This window comes from Balearica regulorum, chromosome 3, assembly GCF_011004875.1.
Source record: "Balearica regulorum gibbericeps isolate bBalReg1 chromosome 3, bBalReg1.pri, whole genome shotgun sequence".
Taxonomy (NCBI): Eukaryota; Metazoa; Chordata; class Aves; order Gruiformes; family Gruidae; genus Balearica; species Balearica regulorum.
The window spans coordinates 51,011,257-51,024,891 of NC_046186.1; the positions used below are offsets into that span (position 1 = coordinate 51,011,257).

General features: G+C 43.1%; 1 protein-coding gene across 1 annotated transcript in view; it reads left to right on the forward strand.

The window, feature by feature from the left end:
• LOC104639325 (uncharacterized) overlaps positions 1–13,635 on the forward strand; it is an 89,877-nt gene that overhangs the window by 58,752 nt on the left and 17,490 nt on the right. The window contains exons 29-35 of the mRNA XM_075747859.1: positions 849–987; positions 6,597–6,750; positions 7,894–7,989; positions 8,427–8,582; positions 9,562–9,794; positions 11,653–11,791; positions 12,690–12,810. Of these exons, the coding sequence (XP_075603974.1) occupies positions 849–987; positions 6,597–6,750; positions 7,894–7,989; positions 8,427–8,582; positions 9,562–9,794; positions 11,653–11,791; positions 12,690–12,810 (1,038 nt within the window). The remainder of the gene's footprint in view (positions 1–848; positions 988–6,596; positions 6,751–7,893; positions 7,990–8,426; positions 8,583–9,561; positions 9,795–11,652; positions 11,792–12,689; positions 12,811–13,635) is intronic.

The window sequence follows — 13,635 nt, forward strand, 5'->3', positions numbered from 1 at the left end:
AGCTGTGTCTTGGGAGGCAGTCAAGCACTGTGCACGCATTTCCTGCAAACACCAAGTAAGAGCAGGTGCTCTTGTAAGGGTAATGACTTGTAGAGACCCATTGCTTTGAGAAGTTTTTTGCTAGGCTTAAAGGGAATAAAAAAAACCTTTACAGCCTCAGCAGAAAAATATTCATTAGCTTGCAGAATTGAGCCCCAGCAGGATTTTATTGAAAGCAGTTGGAGAAGTTGTCCCTATCATTCTCTACCAAGTAATAACTTGTTTAGGTCTTTGGAGTAAGTAAAATGCCATCTCAGGATCTGATTCTGCTCCTGAGAAATTTAATTTCAACATTTTCGGTTGGAGGGGACCTACAATGATCATCTAGTCCAACCAGATATGATAACAAGAAAGATATACCACTGTCCTTGTTGGTATTTTATAATTGATTTTTTTGATGGGAAAGGATAATAAAAGAACCATTCTTTTGAGATACTTTTGTAACTTTTCATTCCTATGCCTTTTCCTCCCTGACCTTACTACATCCTCATAATTCTCCACCTGCCATAATGTCTTTTCTGAAAGCCGGCTTTTTAGTGTTGGGGGGTATGTAAATGCATTCTTCATCTGCCACCTTACTACATCCTCATAATTCTCCACCTGCCATAATGTCTTTTCTGAAAGCCTGCTTTTTAGTGTTGGGGGGTATGTAAATGCATTCTTCATCTGCCTTCAGGAGGAAAGAGGAAAAATGAAGAAAGTCAAGAAGTACAAAACTCCTGGAGGAAAAACAGTTTACCTAACTGAGATATTTTTATGTGCATTTCCTGAGACCTTATCTGATAAACTTTTTATTCTTGGGACTCTAGGGACTGAACTTCAAGAGATACAGAAAATGATTGACAGCCTCCAGAATCCACTGGATCCCAGCAACATAGCCCAGCTGCTAGCTGCTCACAGAGAAGTGATGTTTCTGCAGTTTGATGCAGCAATCAGGCATCGACTACGGTAGGAATTACCTTAGGTAATTCTCTTAGGGATGGGACTGGCACCTTTTTTTTATAAAGAGGCCTTTTTTTGTTCACAAAGAAGGAAAAAAAAGTAGGAAAGATTAATTTAAATTTTGCCCATGGTATCTGCTCCAAGACTATGAAATGTGCCCTGTAAGTGTAGGAATTTTCCCTTCACTAAAAGTGCCAATTTTCTTTTAACTAAAAGTGATGAGATTCCTTACATGCTTCATTGAGGGGTCTCAACACACCATGTCTGAGTACAGCTGTCCTCTTATCTGAGAATTATGTTATGATTCATAGTTTACTAAATCAGGGGGGTTGGTAGTTGTTACAGAGGTAGACTTATGAGTTCATGTTCTTGTTTTGCTGTAGGACCTACATTTAATTTTATATTTTCCTCTATCAAAGAATGCTTAATAAGCAGGTACAGGACTTACCTGCTTATACCGAGATCTAGGTTTACCCTCCTGTAAAAATGTTATTTACCCCATCACAGAAACCCAACTAAGATACACTTTCAGGACTTTCTGAAAAGTAACTGTCTTCCTTTTCTCCCTGCCCTCCTCCCATATGTTGTCTGTCAAGAATGATCACAGAGACGTTTGAATGTACTCAACGGAATTACCCTTGGCAGAACCAAAACAAGGACAGAACATGCAAAAGTAAAGGAAATTTCAACTCTCCTCCCCTCTGTAGATGCCATGTGGTGGCATGATGCAAGACTAGATTTGTGGGTGTAGCATGCATAGGGCAGGCAGGCTAGGGAGTCTGCCAGAAGAGAAACAACTCCTGGATTTGGTTTTGAGTAACACGCAGGACTGAGTTCAAAATGCTGCAGTTGGAGAGTTGTTCTCTAAGAGCAGCCATGATGTGCTTGCATAAAACATCCTTGAAGGAACAGCAAAAGCCAAATAAATACCACCATAGCTGAGCTCAGCTTCAAAATGGGAAACGACATAAAAACGAGAATACTTGCTGAAAAAACCCTAGAAGGATTAGCTAAGGCAGTTAAATCCTTGCAGATGTCATGGAGACTCTTTGGGGACATACTGGAGGCACTCGAGAAATGCATACCACATGTGAAGAAAGACTTAAGAAAGGGTAAGACGATGCTGGCGTGGCTAAACAGCAGGATTAAACAGATTATTAAAGCAAGAAAGCACCCTTCAAAAAGCTTAACTTTCATTCAAATGAAGAAAACAGAAAGGACTATAAACTGTGACAGGATAAATGTAAAAGAATTCAAGACAGCCCAGCAAAGATTTTGAGGAAAAATTTTGCTGAAGGCATCAAGAATAATAGTAAATCTAGTCTCAAATATACCAGGAACAGGAAACCTGCAAGAGAGTCCATAAAGCCAGTAGGCTATCAGGAGTGTTCAGTGAAGGTAAGTCAACAGCACACATTTTAAAAAGTTATTTGTTTCTGCATTCCCTGTGGAACAACTTGAGGAGATTCCCACACCAAAACCTTTCTTTATGGGAGATGTATCAGAGGAGCTGCTGCAAGTGGAAATGTTGCCAGGGAAAGTTATGGGACAAGTGGACTGAAATTAAGATGGACAAGCTGCCAAGACCAGATAATATCCAAGAATTCTGAATCAACTCAAGGATTTTTTTTTTTTTTTTTTTTTTTTTAAAGAAGCCTAATTACTAGCTATGGTGTGTAGCTTCTTGCTTAACGCTGTCTTGAGACCTGAACACTGGAAACGGCTGATGTGTTGTTGCCAGTTTCTAAAATGGATTACAAGCATGATCTGGCTAGTCACAGGCTGATGAAACAGATATCCATCGTGTTCAAATTAGCAGAAACTGTAAGGAAGTGGATGCATGAACAAATATGACGTATTTGTGAAGAGTCAACACTGCTTTTGGAAAGTGCAGTCATGCCTTACAAACATATGGGAGTTCTCTGAAGGTGTTAACAAACATGGATAAAGGGTTGATACAGTTCGTCTGGATTCCCTGAAAGCTTTAATAGTCTCAACAAAGGCTCTTAAGGATTCTAAGCAGCTACCGGATATGTGGGGAGATGGTCACATTTGTAAATAATTTGTTGAGATTTAGGAAGGAGAAGGTTGTAAATAGGCAACTTTTACAGTGGATAAAGGAGGTTACCAGTGGCTTCCCAGAGGAGTTTGAGTTTTCTCCTGTGCTGTTCAGGTGCTCATATATGACATTGAAAAGGAACTGAAGCTGAGGTGGTACCATGTGTACATGATACTGTGATAGCCAGTATACCAAGGGCAAGGGCTGGCTGGAGAAGGACCTTACAAAACGGAGTGACTGCAAAATAAAACAGCAGATGGAATTCAATGTGTTGGTGAAATCACAGAATCACAGAATCAAGTCCGGAAGGAGGATCTGGGGAACTACTACCTTGGTGCTGGGGCAGGTTATGGAGCAGATTATCGTGAGTGCCATCACATGGCATATACAGGGCAACCAGGTGATCAGGCCCAGTCAGCATGGGTTTACAAAAGGCGGGTCCTGCTTGACTACCTGATCTCCTTCTATGACAAGGTAACCTGCTTAGTGGATGAGGGAAAGGCTGTGGATGTTGTCTACCTGGACTTTAGTGAAGCCTTTGACACCCTTTCGCACCGTATTCTCCTGGGAAAATTGGCTGCTCATGGCCTGGACGGGTGTATGCTTTGCTGAGTAAAAAACTGGCTGGATGGTCAGGCCCAAAGAGTTGTGGTGAATGGGGTTACATCCAATTGATGGCTGGTCACAAGTGGTGTTCCCCAGGGCTCAGTACTGGGCCCAGTTCTGTTTAATATCTTTATCAGTGATCTGGACGTGAGGGGATCAAGTGCATCTGCAGTCAGTTTGCAGATGACATCCATTTGGGCGGGAGTGTTGATCTGCTTGATGGGTCAGAAGGCTCTACAGAGGGGTCTGGACAGGCTGGATTGATGGGTCAAGACCAATTGTATGACATTCAACAAGGCTCAGTGCCAAGTCCCGCACTTGGATCACAACAATCCCATGCAATGCTACAGGCTTGGGGAAGAGTGGCTGGAAAGCTGCCTGGTGGAAAAGGACCTGGGTGTATTGGTGAACAGCTAGCCAAGGTGGCCAAGGAGGCCAATGGCATCCTGGCTTGTATCAGCAATAGTGTGGCCATCAGGACGAGGGAAGTGATCATCCCCCTGTACTTGGCACTGGTGAGGCCACACCTCAAGGACTGTGTTCAGTTTTGGGCCCGTCACCACAAGAAAGACATTGAGGTGCTGGAGCATGTCCAAAGAAGGGCAACAAAGGTGGTGAAGGGTCTAGAGCACAAGTCCTGTGAGGAATGGCTGAGGGAACTGGGGTTGTTTAGCCTGGAAAAAGGAGGTTGAGGGGAGATCTTATCACTCTCTACAACTACCTGAAAGGAGGTTGTAGCCAGGTGGGTGTGGGTCTCTACTTCCAAGTAACAAGTGAAAGGACAAGAGGACCTCGCCCTCAAGTTGTGCCAGGGGAGGTTTAGATTGGATATTAGGAACAATTTCTTCACCGAAAGAGTTGTCAAGCACTGGAACAGGCTGCCCAGGGAAGTGGTTGAGTCACCATCCCTGGAGGTATTTAGAAGACGTGTAGATGTGGCCCTTAGGGATGTGGTTTAGTGGTGGACTTGGCAGTGCTAGGTTAATGGTTGGACTCGATGATCTTAAAGGTCTTTTCCAACCTAAATTATTTCATAATTTAAAATTGTCAGTCGAATGCAGAGGATAAACAAGGAGTGTCTATGTCTGCTCATGGTCTTTTCCAGTGTAAGGGGCATCCCAGGACAACAGCAGGTAGCTGGCTCTGAACAACAACAACAAAAAAGTGATTCTTGCACATGGCTTGTAATTAGGCCATGGGATTTCTTGCTGCGGGATGCGGTAGGTGGTAAAAGTTCACAGGACTCGGAGGGATACCGCACAGGCTCGTGGAAGACGAATCTACCAAGGGTTATTAAATATTTAGCAATCACCTCTGGCTGAGGAAATGTCTGCGCTACAAAATATTGGAGGCCATGAGAATATCTGTGGAAAATATCAGCATATACTTGTTCTGGAGAGTTTTGTAATCTTCTCATGAATCCACTTTTGATCACTGTGGGAGACAGGACTCTGAGCTGGATAGATCTTTGCTCTGACCCAGTCTGACCACTCTTGTGCTATCCAATGAAGCTGTGATTGTATGTATGTCATGTAGACCAAAGATTCTCCTGGAGCCCCACAAGAAGATAAAACTACCTTGTGCTTTTATTTCTATTTTTACCTGATTAAAATACTGTAGGGGCAATCAGTGAAGAAACATTTTCCTTGGATAAAGAATTGTCGGTTAACAGGAAAAAAGAAGAAATGCTTCATCTTCATCAAGATATTAGATGCTTCATCTTTCTTGTTTCTTATTACCAGTGCAATGTAGTTTCCATTTTCTCCACACCAGGGCTTACAATGTGACACTAAATCACATTTAATCTCTTATGAACTTCTCTGCCAAGTTTGATCCTGGAAGCTGTTATTTGTCCCTGTAATTCCTTTGTTAGCCCTGCAACTGATACAAAGACCATGTCATTTTTAAAAGCACTTGTGTGTGTTTGACAAAAAGAATAAGATCCTTGTCTTAGAGTTGCCATTCAAAAGAGGATGTGCAGCTTCAGAAAGAGTTGCAGTCCAGATTGTTTCTTATATTGCAAGAACTGGTTGAACAGGCAGTCTTTGTTTTAAAAGCATGTGAATTAAGTACAGGAGAACTGAACGTGACAAAGACGCTGCAATGAAGTGACAAAGTCATGTCTAAGCTTGGTTGGGTAATATATTTACATGATGCATAGAGTGTAGTAAAAGGTAGCTTTATGTGTGTGACTGCACAGCACAATGCAATCCAAGCATGAGGAGCCAGCTGGGTCCCAGAAGCATTATAAACCTGTGTCAGAATAGCGCTCTGCTGGTTCAGCAGCTCCTACTGCTCAGCTGGGCTCTGGTGTGTGTGCCTGGCCCAGCATTTGCTGTGTGAGACCAGGTCTCACGAAAGTGTTCAAGGCCAGGCTGGATGAGGCTTTGGGCAACCTGGACTAGTGGAGGGTGTCCCTGCCCCTGGCAGGGGGGTTGGAACTAGATGATCTTTGAGGTCCCTTCCAACCCAAACCATTCTATGATTCTATGATTCTATGAAAATCAGTGGGGACTGTTGTTGCCAAACCTAGCTCTTGACTCCAAGTATCCTGTAATTTAAGTTCCAAAGTTTCACAAGCTCTTTTGAAAACTTTGAAAAGCTTTAGTGGCTTTTCCACTTTCTACAGGAAATTATCCTAATATCAGGAATAGGAAGTAGTAGAGCTCCTGAATTACTATCCAGTCTGTTAGCTACCTGGGCATGTCTCTCCATTAGCATAGGCATATGTTTTGCTGTAAATGTCCCCAGTCAGATTTACTTTCACACATGCATCTACCTGATTAACATTTGTGTCTATTTGTTTTACTTATCATATCTGCCACTATCCCTGTCACTTGGTACCACATTGGGTTATAATGAGGAGCAGGTAATTTTGCTTATAGACCATTTGCAGAAATTTGAAATCATCTTACTTCTTTTTAATACAATCATTTTGGTTCCTTTACAGAGAGATATTTTTGTCCTCGGGGAATGTTTCAGCCTACCAGAGTGTTACAGACAGGATATACCATGCGCTGCCTCCATTGAGTAAGTCTGCTATTCAGAGTGCATTTGCTTCACAGCTAAGGCTCCCACAGCTTCTGGATCCTCAAAGCTGCAGGGTGAGTAAAGCACACCCTCAGACACACTGTTCCTCCGTTTGCACTGAGCTCCTTGGAGAACAAAGTCCTCTGCGGTTCTTGCTGGTGTGCTTACCCCTTCCCTACCATGATGCAAAGAACCTAATTACTAATAGTAATTAAAAAAAAAATCCCATGATCACAGCTTATTAACTTGATTCACCATTAGGAATTCTAGAAAACATTCTCTACAGAAGTGAGTAATGAAAACTTGTGATGGAATGTAATCACACTGATGTCACCAAAATGGAATTATTCTGTATGGTAGATGTTGGTGTTTCTACTAACTTTCAGTTTTGGTAATTACCCTTCTGAGTTCTGTTATCACCCAGCAGCAGTTTTGATTGCCTGACGTGTTGGTCATGGTTGTGTGCAAGATATTTACGTCTATAGGTTTCTTGGCTATAGTGTCACAGAGAGCTACATAATGGTAAATTAGATTCCTGTTTGCTAATGAGGCACCTTGAGTAACACCGACAAAGAAAGCTGGTGTAATGTTAAGGGAAGTAAAAATGAGCTAGTGATACTAGCATGGTTCAAGGTAATAGGCAGTTTTAAATAATCATTCTAACTTCATGTTTCCTTATTTTCATCCCATCCTGCCAATTATTCAATATCAGATGCTATTGTTTCACCTTTAATAATGCCTTTCCGAAACAATGAGTTATAGGAATACAATTTTCTGCCACCTCTGCCTTGATTTAGGTGACAATGACACATAGGACCTCCTTAGCATATCTGAGAAACAGGATTTGTACTGGCATACAAAATCCGGACGTCTTTGATGAATAAGATGTCCTGATGCCTCTGCAATAGGACCATCAATAAATGATTGACAGTAGGTAGGTAAGGATGTGGGAGCTATTCTGTGGAGGCAGAATTAGCACAGCATCTTAGTAGGAAATGTATTCTGGAATTTATCTTATTGCTTCTTTCCCAAGGTGTGATAATAGATGCTTCTCTCTTTTCTAGTACACAGCCTACTTTCAAAGTCAGAGCAGACTATATCACATATCAAGTAGCAGCTTGGCCTCTGAGTTGCCTTTTCCTGATCAAATTAGATGAGAATCTCATAACTAATTGAATGTTGTTCTTATTTATGAACAGCCATCTCTATTCTTTTAGACACTCATGCATTTTCCTTGGAGGACATTCCTAATGGATGGAGGATTGTTTCCAGTCACTATCAACAACACAATTAATATAAATTACAACATGCAGGTACAGTGAGACAGCAGCCTTGTGCTTATGTCCAAAGACATAAAGACAAGATGAATCTATGATGCAGGAGGAAAACAAACTAACACAATCTTGTTTCCTGTCTTTGTTTTTTAAAGAAGTGAACAAAAACTATATCTCCCTCTTTTCTGTCCAAAAGCCCATTTTACCATTTACTTCACATTTGATCTTTCTTCAAGCAGAGCAGAGCATTTTTATTGATAATGAACCCACACTTATCATTTTCCTAGTGTGCTAGAACTACAGAATCAAATAATTTTTATGTATGGACGTATGTGTTTTAGGAGCATGGTGCTAAAAGCTTGAAATCCACTTGTGTTTATAACACAAAAAAACCTGTGCTGACAGTTATCTGAGATTTGCTATTACTGGCTACGCTCTGTGCAGCAGACCTTCAGAGACTCTCCCTTCCTCTCCAGCTGTGCCTGTGCAGCCTGAGTGATGCAGACCGAAGAGTTGCTCATGGGGAGCTGGTGGCAATGCAGTTTCTAATGGAGGATGTACTGCAGAACAGCTATGGCTGTGCTGTGGAAGAGCATGCTGACTGTCAAGCCTCGTTAGCTAAGAGCAAGCAGGTACCTCTGACAACTCAGTTTTTTGGGACTGTACAGCTTCTATGTAGTACTCCCTTTAGTTTTGCAACCAAATCTCTCTGAACATAAGCAACCTAGACCTGAGGTATGCCATAAAAACCTCACCTACTCCTGGCCATCTCGTAAGAAGCAAAGAGAACAACGTTGTATCTTATAAATCCTGAGTCTCTCTCTTGAGAAGCCTGAGTGATAGATGCCCCTTGAGGGCTCGTTGGTATTGCCAGACTTCTGGAGAAAATGGAGACTGTCCTGACTTCTCCCTACACCCCACCAAAGGTCCAGCTCTTTCTTTCTTATAAGAGCTACTCAATACAAAGGGGAAAGGAACAGCCTGGCCACTGTCTAAAACCAAATCTCGTCAAGGAGAAGCAAGGTACTTCCAGGCTGTACTTCCCTAAGTGCTTGCATTGTGCTCCTGTATGTGAGGAATGGTTGCTGGGGGCACCTAAAGCCTGCCAGAAACGACACAAAGATTTGGTTCAAGGAATGGGGAAAGAGTCAGACTGTTTGTGATGGAAAAAAGGTACACTGATCAATTTGTAATTTAAAATGAGTGGAAAGGACAAATTCAGTTATTTTAAGGTATGCTTCCTGCAAGATCTGACCTAAGAGTTTGATTTCTATAACAGTGCTTTTAGTAGAGACCAAGCAGAGAGTGATGCTGTGGAAGTGATTTACTTGAAGAAAGCAGCAATAAAACAAAGGATTTAAATTCTGTGCAATTTTATCCTAGTTGCTGCTGTATCTGTGTACTCACTGCAATCAAAAAGTAGCCCATTTTTTTCCTGTACCGTGCTCTGAAGGACACTGGTATAATGCCTCGTTGTAAGTTCTGATTGCGCAATAGCCTGTCTTATGTCTCGCCCCACTGTGTATTTCATGAGATGCCATTAAGCAAAGAAAATAATGTGAAAAGCTTGTTATAGCTTTTTGAAACAAAACCTTTCCCCGTGACTTCCAGCAGAATTTGGCAGAAACAGTTGACTCAAGTGCTAACTGGCTGCAGAACAGCAAAAAGATGTGCAAACTTTTGCTGAGGCATCATGATCCAGTCATGTCCTGTAACTTGCTGAGGTCTTTCCTGATACTATGGAAGCAACTAGAAATATTAAAGGCAGAATGGGGCCGGCTCAAGCTGAGGACTGAGGATATCAATACAGTTCCTCTCTACAAAGAGTTTTGTGAGCAATATGGGTAAGTTACCTTGAATGCGAGAATATTCCAGAGTGACTGAAAAGATGAAAAATGAGAAAAGTCTCTGCCTTCTCCATCCATTTTCCTCCTGTTCCCCTCTTTCACTTGCCTTTTTTTTTTTTTTTCTACCTTTCTTTATTTTTACTTATAATCAACCTACTACTTGCACTTTTCTCTAAAGGCTTGAGAGCTACCTTTTGTTTCTTTCTTTCAGTACGGTTGTTTTTTCCCCTCTTTCAATGTCTATTCAGACTGTTTGCTGATGATGTTTTCCAAGTGCATTCTTCTCAGCTGTGTGACCGCGTCTGTATTTCAGGCTCCATAAACAATGTTAAATACAGTACTTGAATAAATGGAAATTTTGGAAGCCTGTTAGATGAATTGTAGCAAATTCTTCCTAACCCTCCTATTTGGTTCAACTTTGAGCAGTCAAGAATAGAAAATTGGAAGTTTTCCATTAGAGAGGTCCTTCTGAAAGTAGAAAATGAGACATTGCTTTTTAAAAAGCCTTGTCCCTGAAAACCACAAGAAACAAAGTGAAAGAGCAAGATGACACAGTAAGGGTGAAATCCATGCCTGAAGGCACTGGAAAATACTGTTGTCATGCAACAGAGCGTGGAGGAAGCAATGCTCAGTGGGCCTGTCCCTACAAGGCCAAGGCTTTTGAGACTGACAAGTCTGAACTGGTCACAGAAAATCTGTGCGTGTGTAAAGAGCTGGCATCAGATCTGCTCCATTCTGGTCTCCATTTATCTGTATCCCAGTGTTCCTTCCTGTGCATTACCACCGGATCAGAGGGGACACGGTCCAATGCTGGGGGCCCGTGCTCTTTGCCTCTAACTGATCTATAAACTCTGCCAGGGCAGCAGCTCCGGGGCAGAGCAGGACTGGGTCACCAGAGGGCTGGGGGTCAGGGGCAGGAGTTCTCCGTGCAGAGCGAGCAATGGCTTGTGCTTACACCGTGGGGCTGGGTGGCTGTGGGAGAGCTCCGGCCTCAGCGGCTCCCAGCCCCTCCGCACCCGTGGCTCTCTGTGGCAATGCCTGAGATGGGGCTTAGCAGTTTTTGCCTCCTGGGAGGAGAGGCGAGATCCCTGCCCCCAACTTTGCTTATACTGGCCTGTAGCGGCACCTGTAACAGCTCTTTCATAGCAGGAGATCTGCCTGCAGTAAGGATGGGACTGTTTTAAAGCACCTGGGACATACTGTACCCCAAAATCCCACTGTTTCCCTCCTCCATGTCTCCACTCTTCCCCTTCCACAGATGAGAGCTTCTTACTTCCCTCTCTGAGCTCTGTGCTAACCTTTGTGTCATACCACCAAGGGTTTAAAAGGCAGCATGATTAAAGCAATAAAATGTAACGAGGTATATATGCCTTGCTAATGGCTCCTCTGCTTCTAAGAGCAAAGTGCTGTCTGCCTTGGCACTTAGCACTCGAAGGCACTCAGGAAACCTATGATCAGAGAGATACAACAGGGAGCAGGGGGAGGAGGTAGAGGCAGTTTCTTGCTCTATTTGAGCAACTGCGATGATAGACAAATTCTTACCAGTGACCTGATTTCCCTGCTTTATCTGTTTGACCCCTTGTTCCTTCCCCTTGGTTTTGGTTTTGTATTATTGTAAGCGCGGAGAAATTACTGAAGTATGTAATAAGGCAGGACCAGCGGAAAAGAGACTGTCCTGCCCCCGCTTGTAGATCAAGTGGGGCTAACGTGGTGAGCTGAGCCTTAATCATATTCCACATGGGTTAGGAACAGGGGCAGGGGAAGAAAAAGGAAAGTTAAGGTCCAAGGTCAATAAATGCAAACACAGTAATTTTGAGAGAGAATGTGTGAAATATCCATGTCTTGGTGATTCTAGCACAGACATCCTGTGCCCGGCCATGAGAGCCATTGTCAGGCGAATAGACCCAGAGGAGGAGTTTGTCGAGCCAGTTACAAGCACTCAGCATATACTTCCCCCCAGAGGAGCATCAGAAATCGAAATGAAAGTGTACCAGGTAAGGGCAGGCTTATTAGTGGAGAGTTGTGGGGCACCACACAGCGTCATATTTTCCTGCAATTTCTAAGTGAAGTCCAGTGGGGGCCCATGGAGGCTGTCGTGAGGGAAAGTTTGACCTGACAGGCTCTTCAATGTCACCTCTGCTGTGTGGAGCCAGGTGTGGGTCCTGGGAGAGCCCAAAGCAACAGGGGAACAGGGAACACAGAGTATTTGTGGCACAGCACTATGCATACATTCACCCCCAAATGATATTAATCTTGATACTATATCTGAAAGTGCTGTACACTAGAGAAGAATGGAGAGAATTCATAGAATCATAGTATGGTTTGCATTGGAAGGGACCTCAAAGATCATTTAGTTCCAACCTCCCTGCCATGGGCAGGGACACCCTCCACTGGACCAGGCTGCCCAAAGCCCCATCCAACCTGGCCTTGAACACTTCCAGGGAGGGGGCATCCACAACCTCTCTGGGCAATCTGTTCCAGTGCCTCACCACCCTCATCATAAAAAATGTCTTTCTAATACCTAATCTAAATCTAGTCTCTTTCAGTTTAAAGCCATCACCCCTTGTCCTATCACTGCCTGCCCTTGCAACTAGTACCTCCCCAGCTTTCCTGTAGGCCCCCTTTAGGTACTGGAAGGCTGCTCTAGGGTATCCCCGGAGCCTTCTCTTCTCCACGCTGAAGAACCCCAACTCTCTCAGCCTGTCTTCATGGGAGAGGCACTCCAGCTCTCTCGTCGTCTTTGTGGCCCTCCTCTGGACTCTCTCCACCAGCTCAAAGTCTTTCTTGTACTGGGGTTGCTTTGGTTTAGTCTGCTAGTTTTTGCTAGTTGGCAAGTTGCTTTATAAGCAGTATAGAGATTTAGTAAGAGCTAAGTATTAAACTTGATTCTAGCTTCAAAGGCTTCTGGAAAGCCTAGAAATCCACATGATCCATGATGTGCAGAAGAAAATTAACCAGGAGATGACTCTAGTGACATCTGAAAGAGCCAGACAAGAGAGCAGTCTCCCCACTGGTAAGGAGAATTAAAATACCCTTCCTGGGAAATACGGAAGCCCCAGTCTTGAGTGGGAAATAGATAGCTTTGGTGCAGAAAGGCAGCAAAGAGTTGTCCTGTGTGTGAACAGAGCATGTTTGCTCTCAGCTCCCCACTTCCCTGTGCGCCCATTTGGAGGCCAGGGATCAGCTGAATCATGGGGGAAGGTATCACTGATGAAAAACAGCTTACCCTCAGGAAAATCTCTTCTGTTTTGAAGACCCCATTGTGAGAAATTCCTGAAATACTTCTAGCAGGAAGCCATGAAGAATTGTGTACCGAGATACCATACGCCTTTCTGCATGGACCTGTTTATTCTGTCTGTTCAACAGATTCAAATTCCCAAAATCTGAGAGTTCACTTTCTCTTTATAAAGTGAGCGTTTAGCCATAATCATTGCAAAGACAATTGTGCAAACAAGGCTGAACACTAATTATTCTGGAGTTCGCAGGCAGCCTGAAACAGACTGATAAGAAGTTCTCTACTTGAGTGTTAATATTTTAGGCCTAGCAGTGCAATTTATGTGTCAGGCTTTTTAGTATGTTAGGTGTTTACTCGGTACAATTACTGCAGGGGTGTGGGCAATTTGGCTATTCACAGGCACAAATAGTAAAACAAAGAAAAAGTGGGAAAAAAGGGAAGAAAAACATGCCCTACTGCCACTGGTTATGGTTGCAGGCAGCAATAATTAGAGCACAGAAATGTTCAATTTCACATAAAAGTCATGTTCTTTACTCAATATTTACAGCAAACTCCAATACACAATTGTGGGTCAGGTCATTATTGACGGAACGGGTCCGTAAT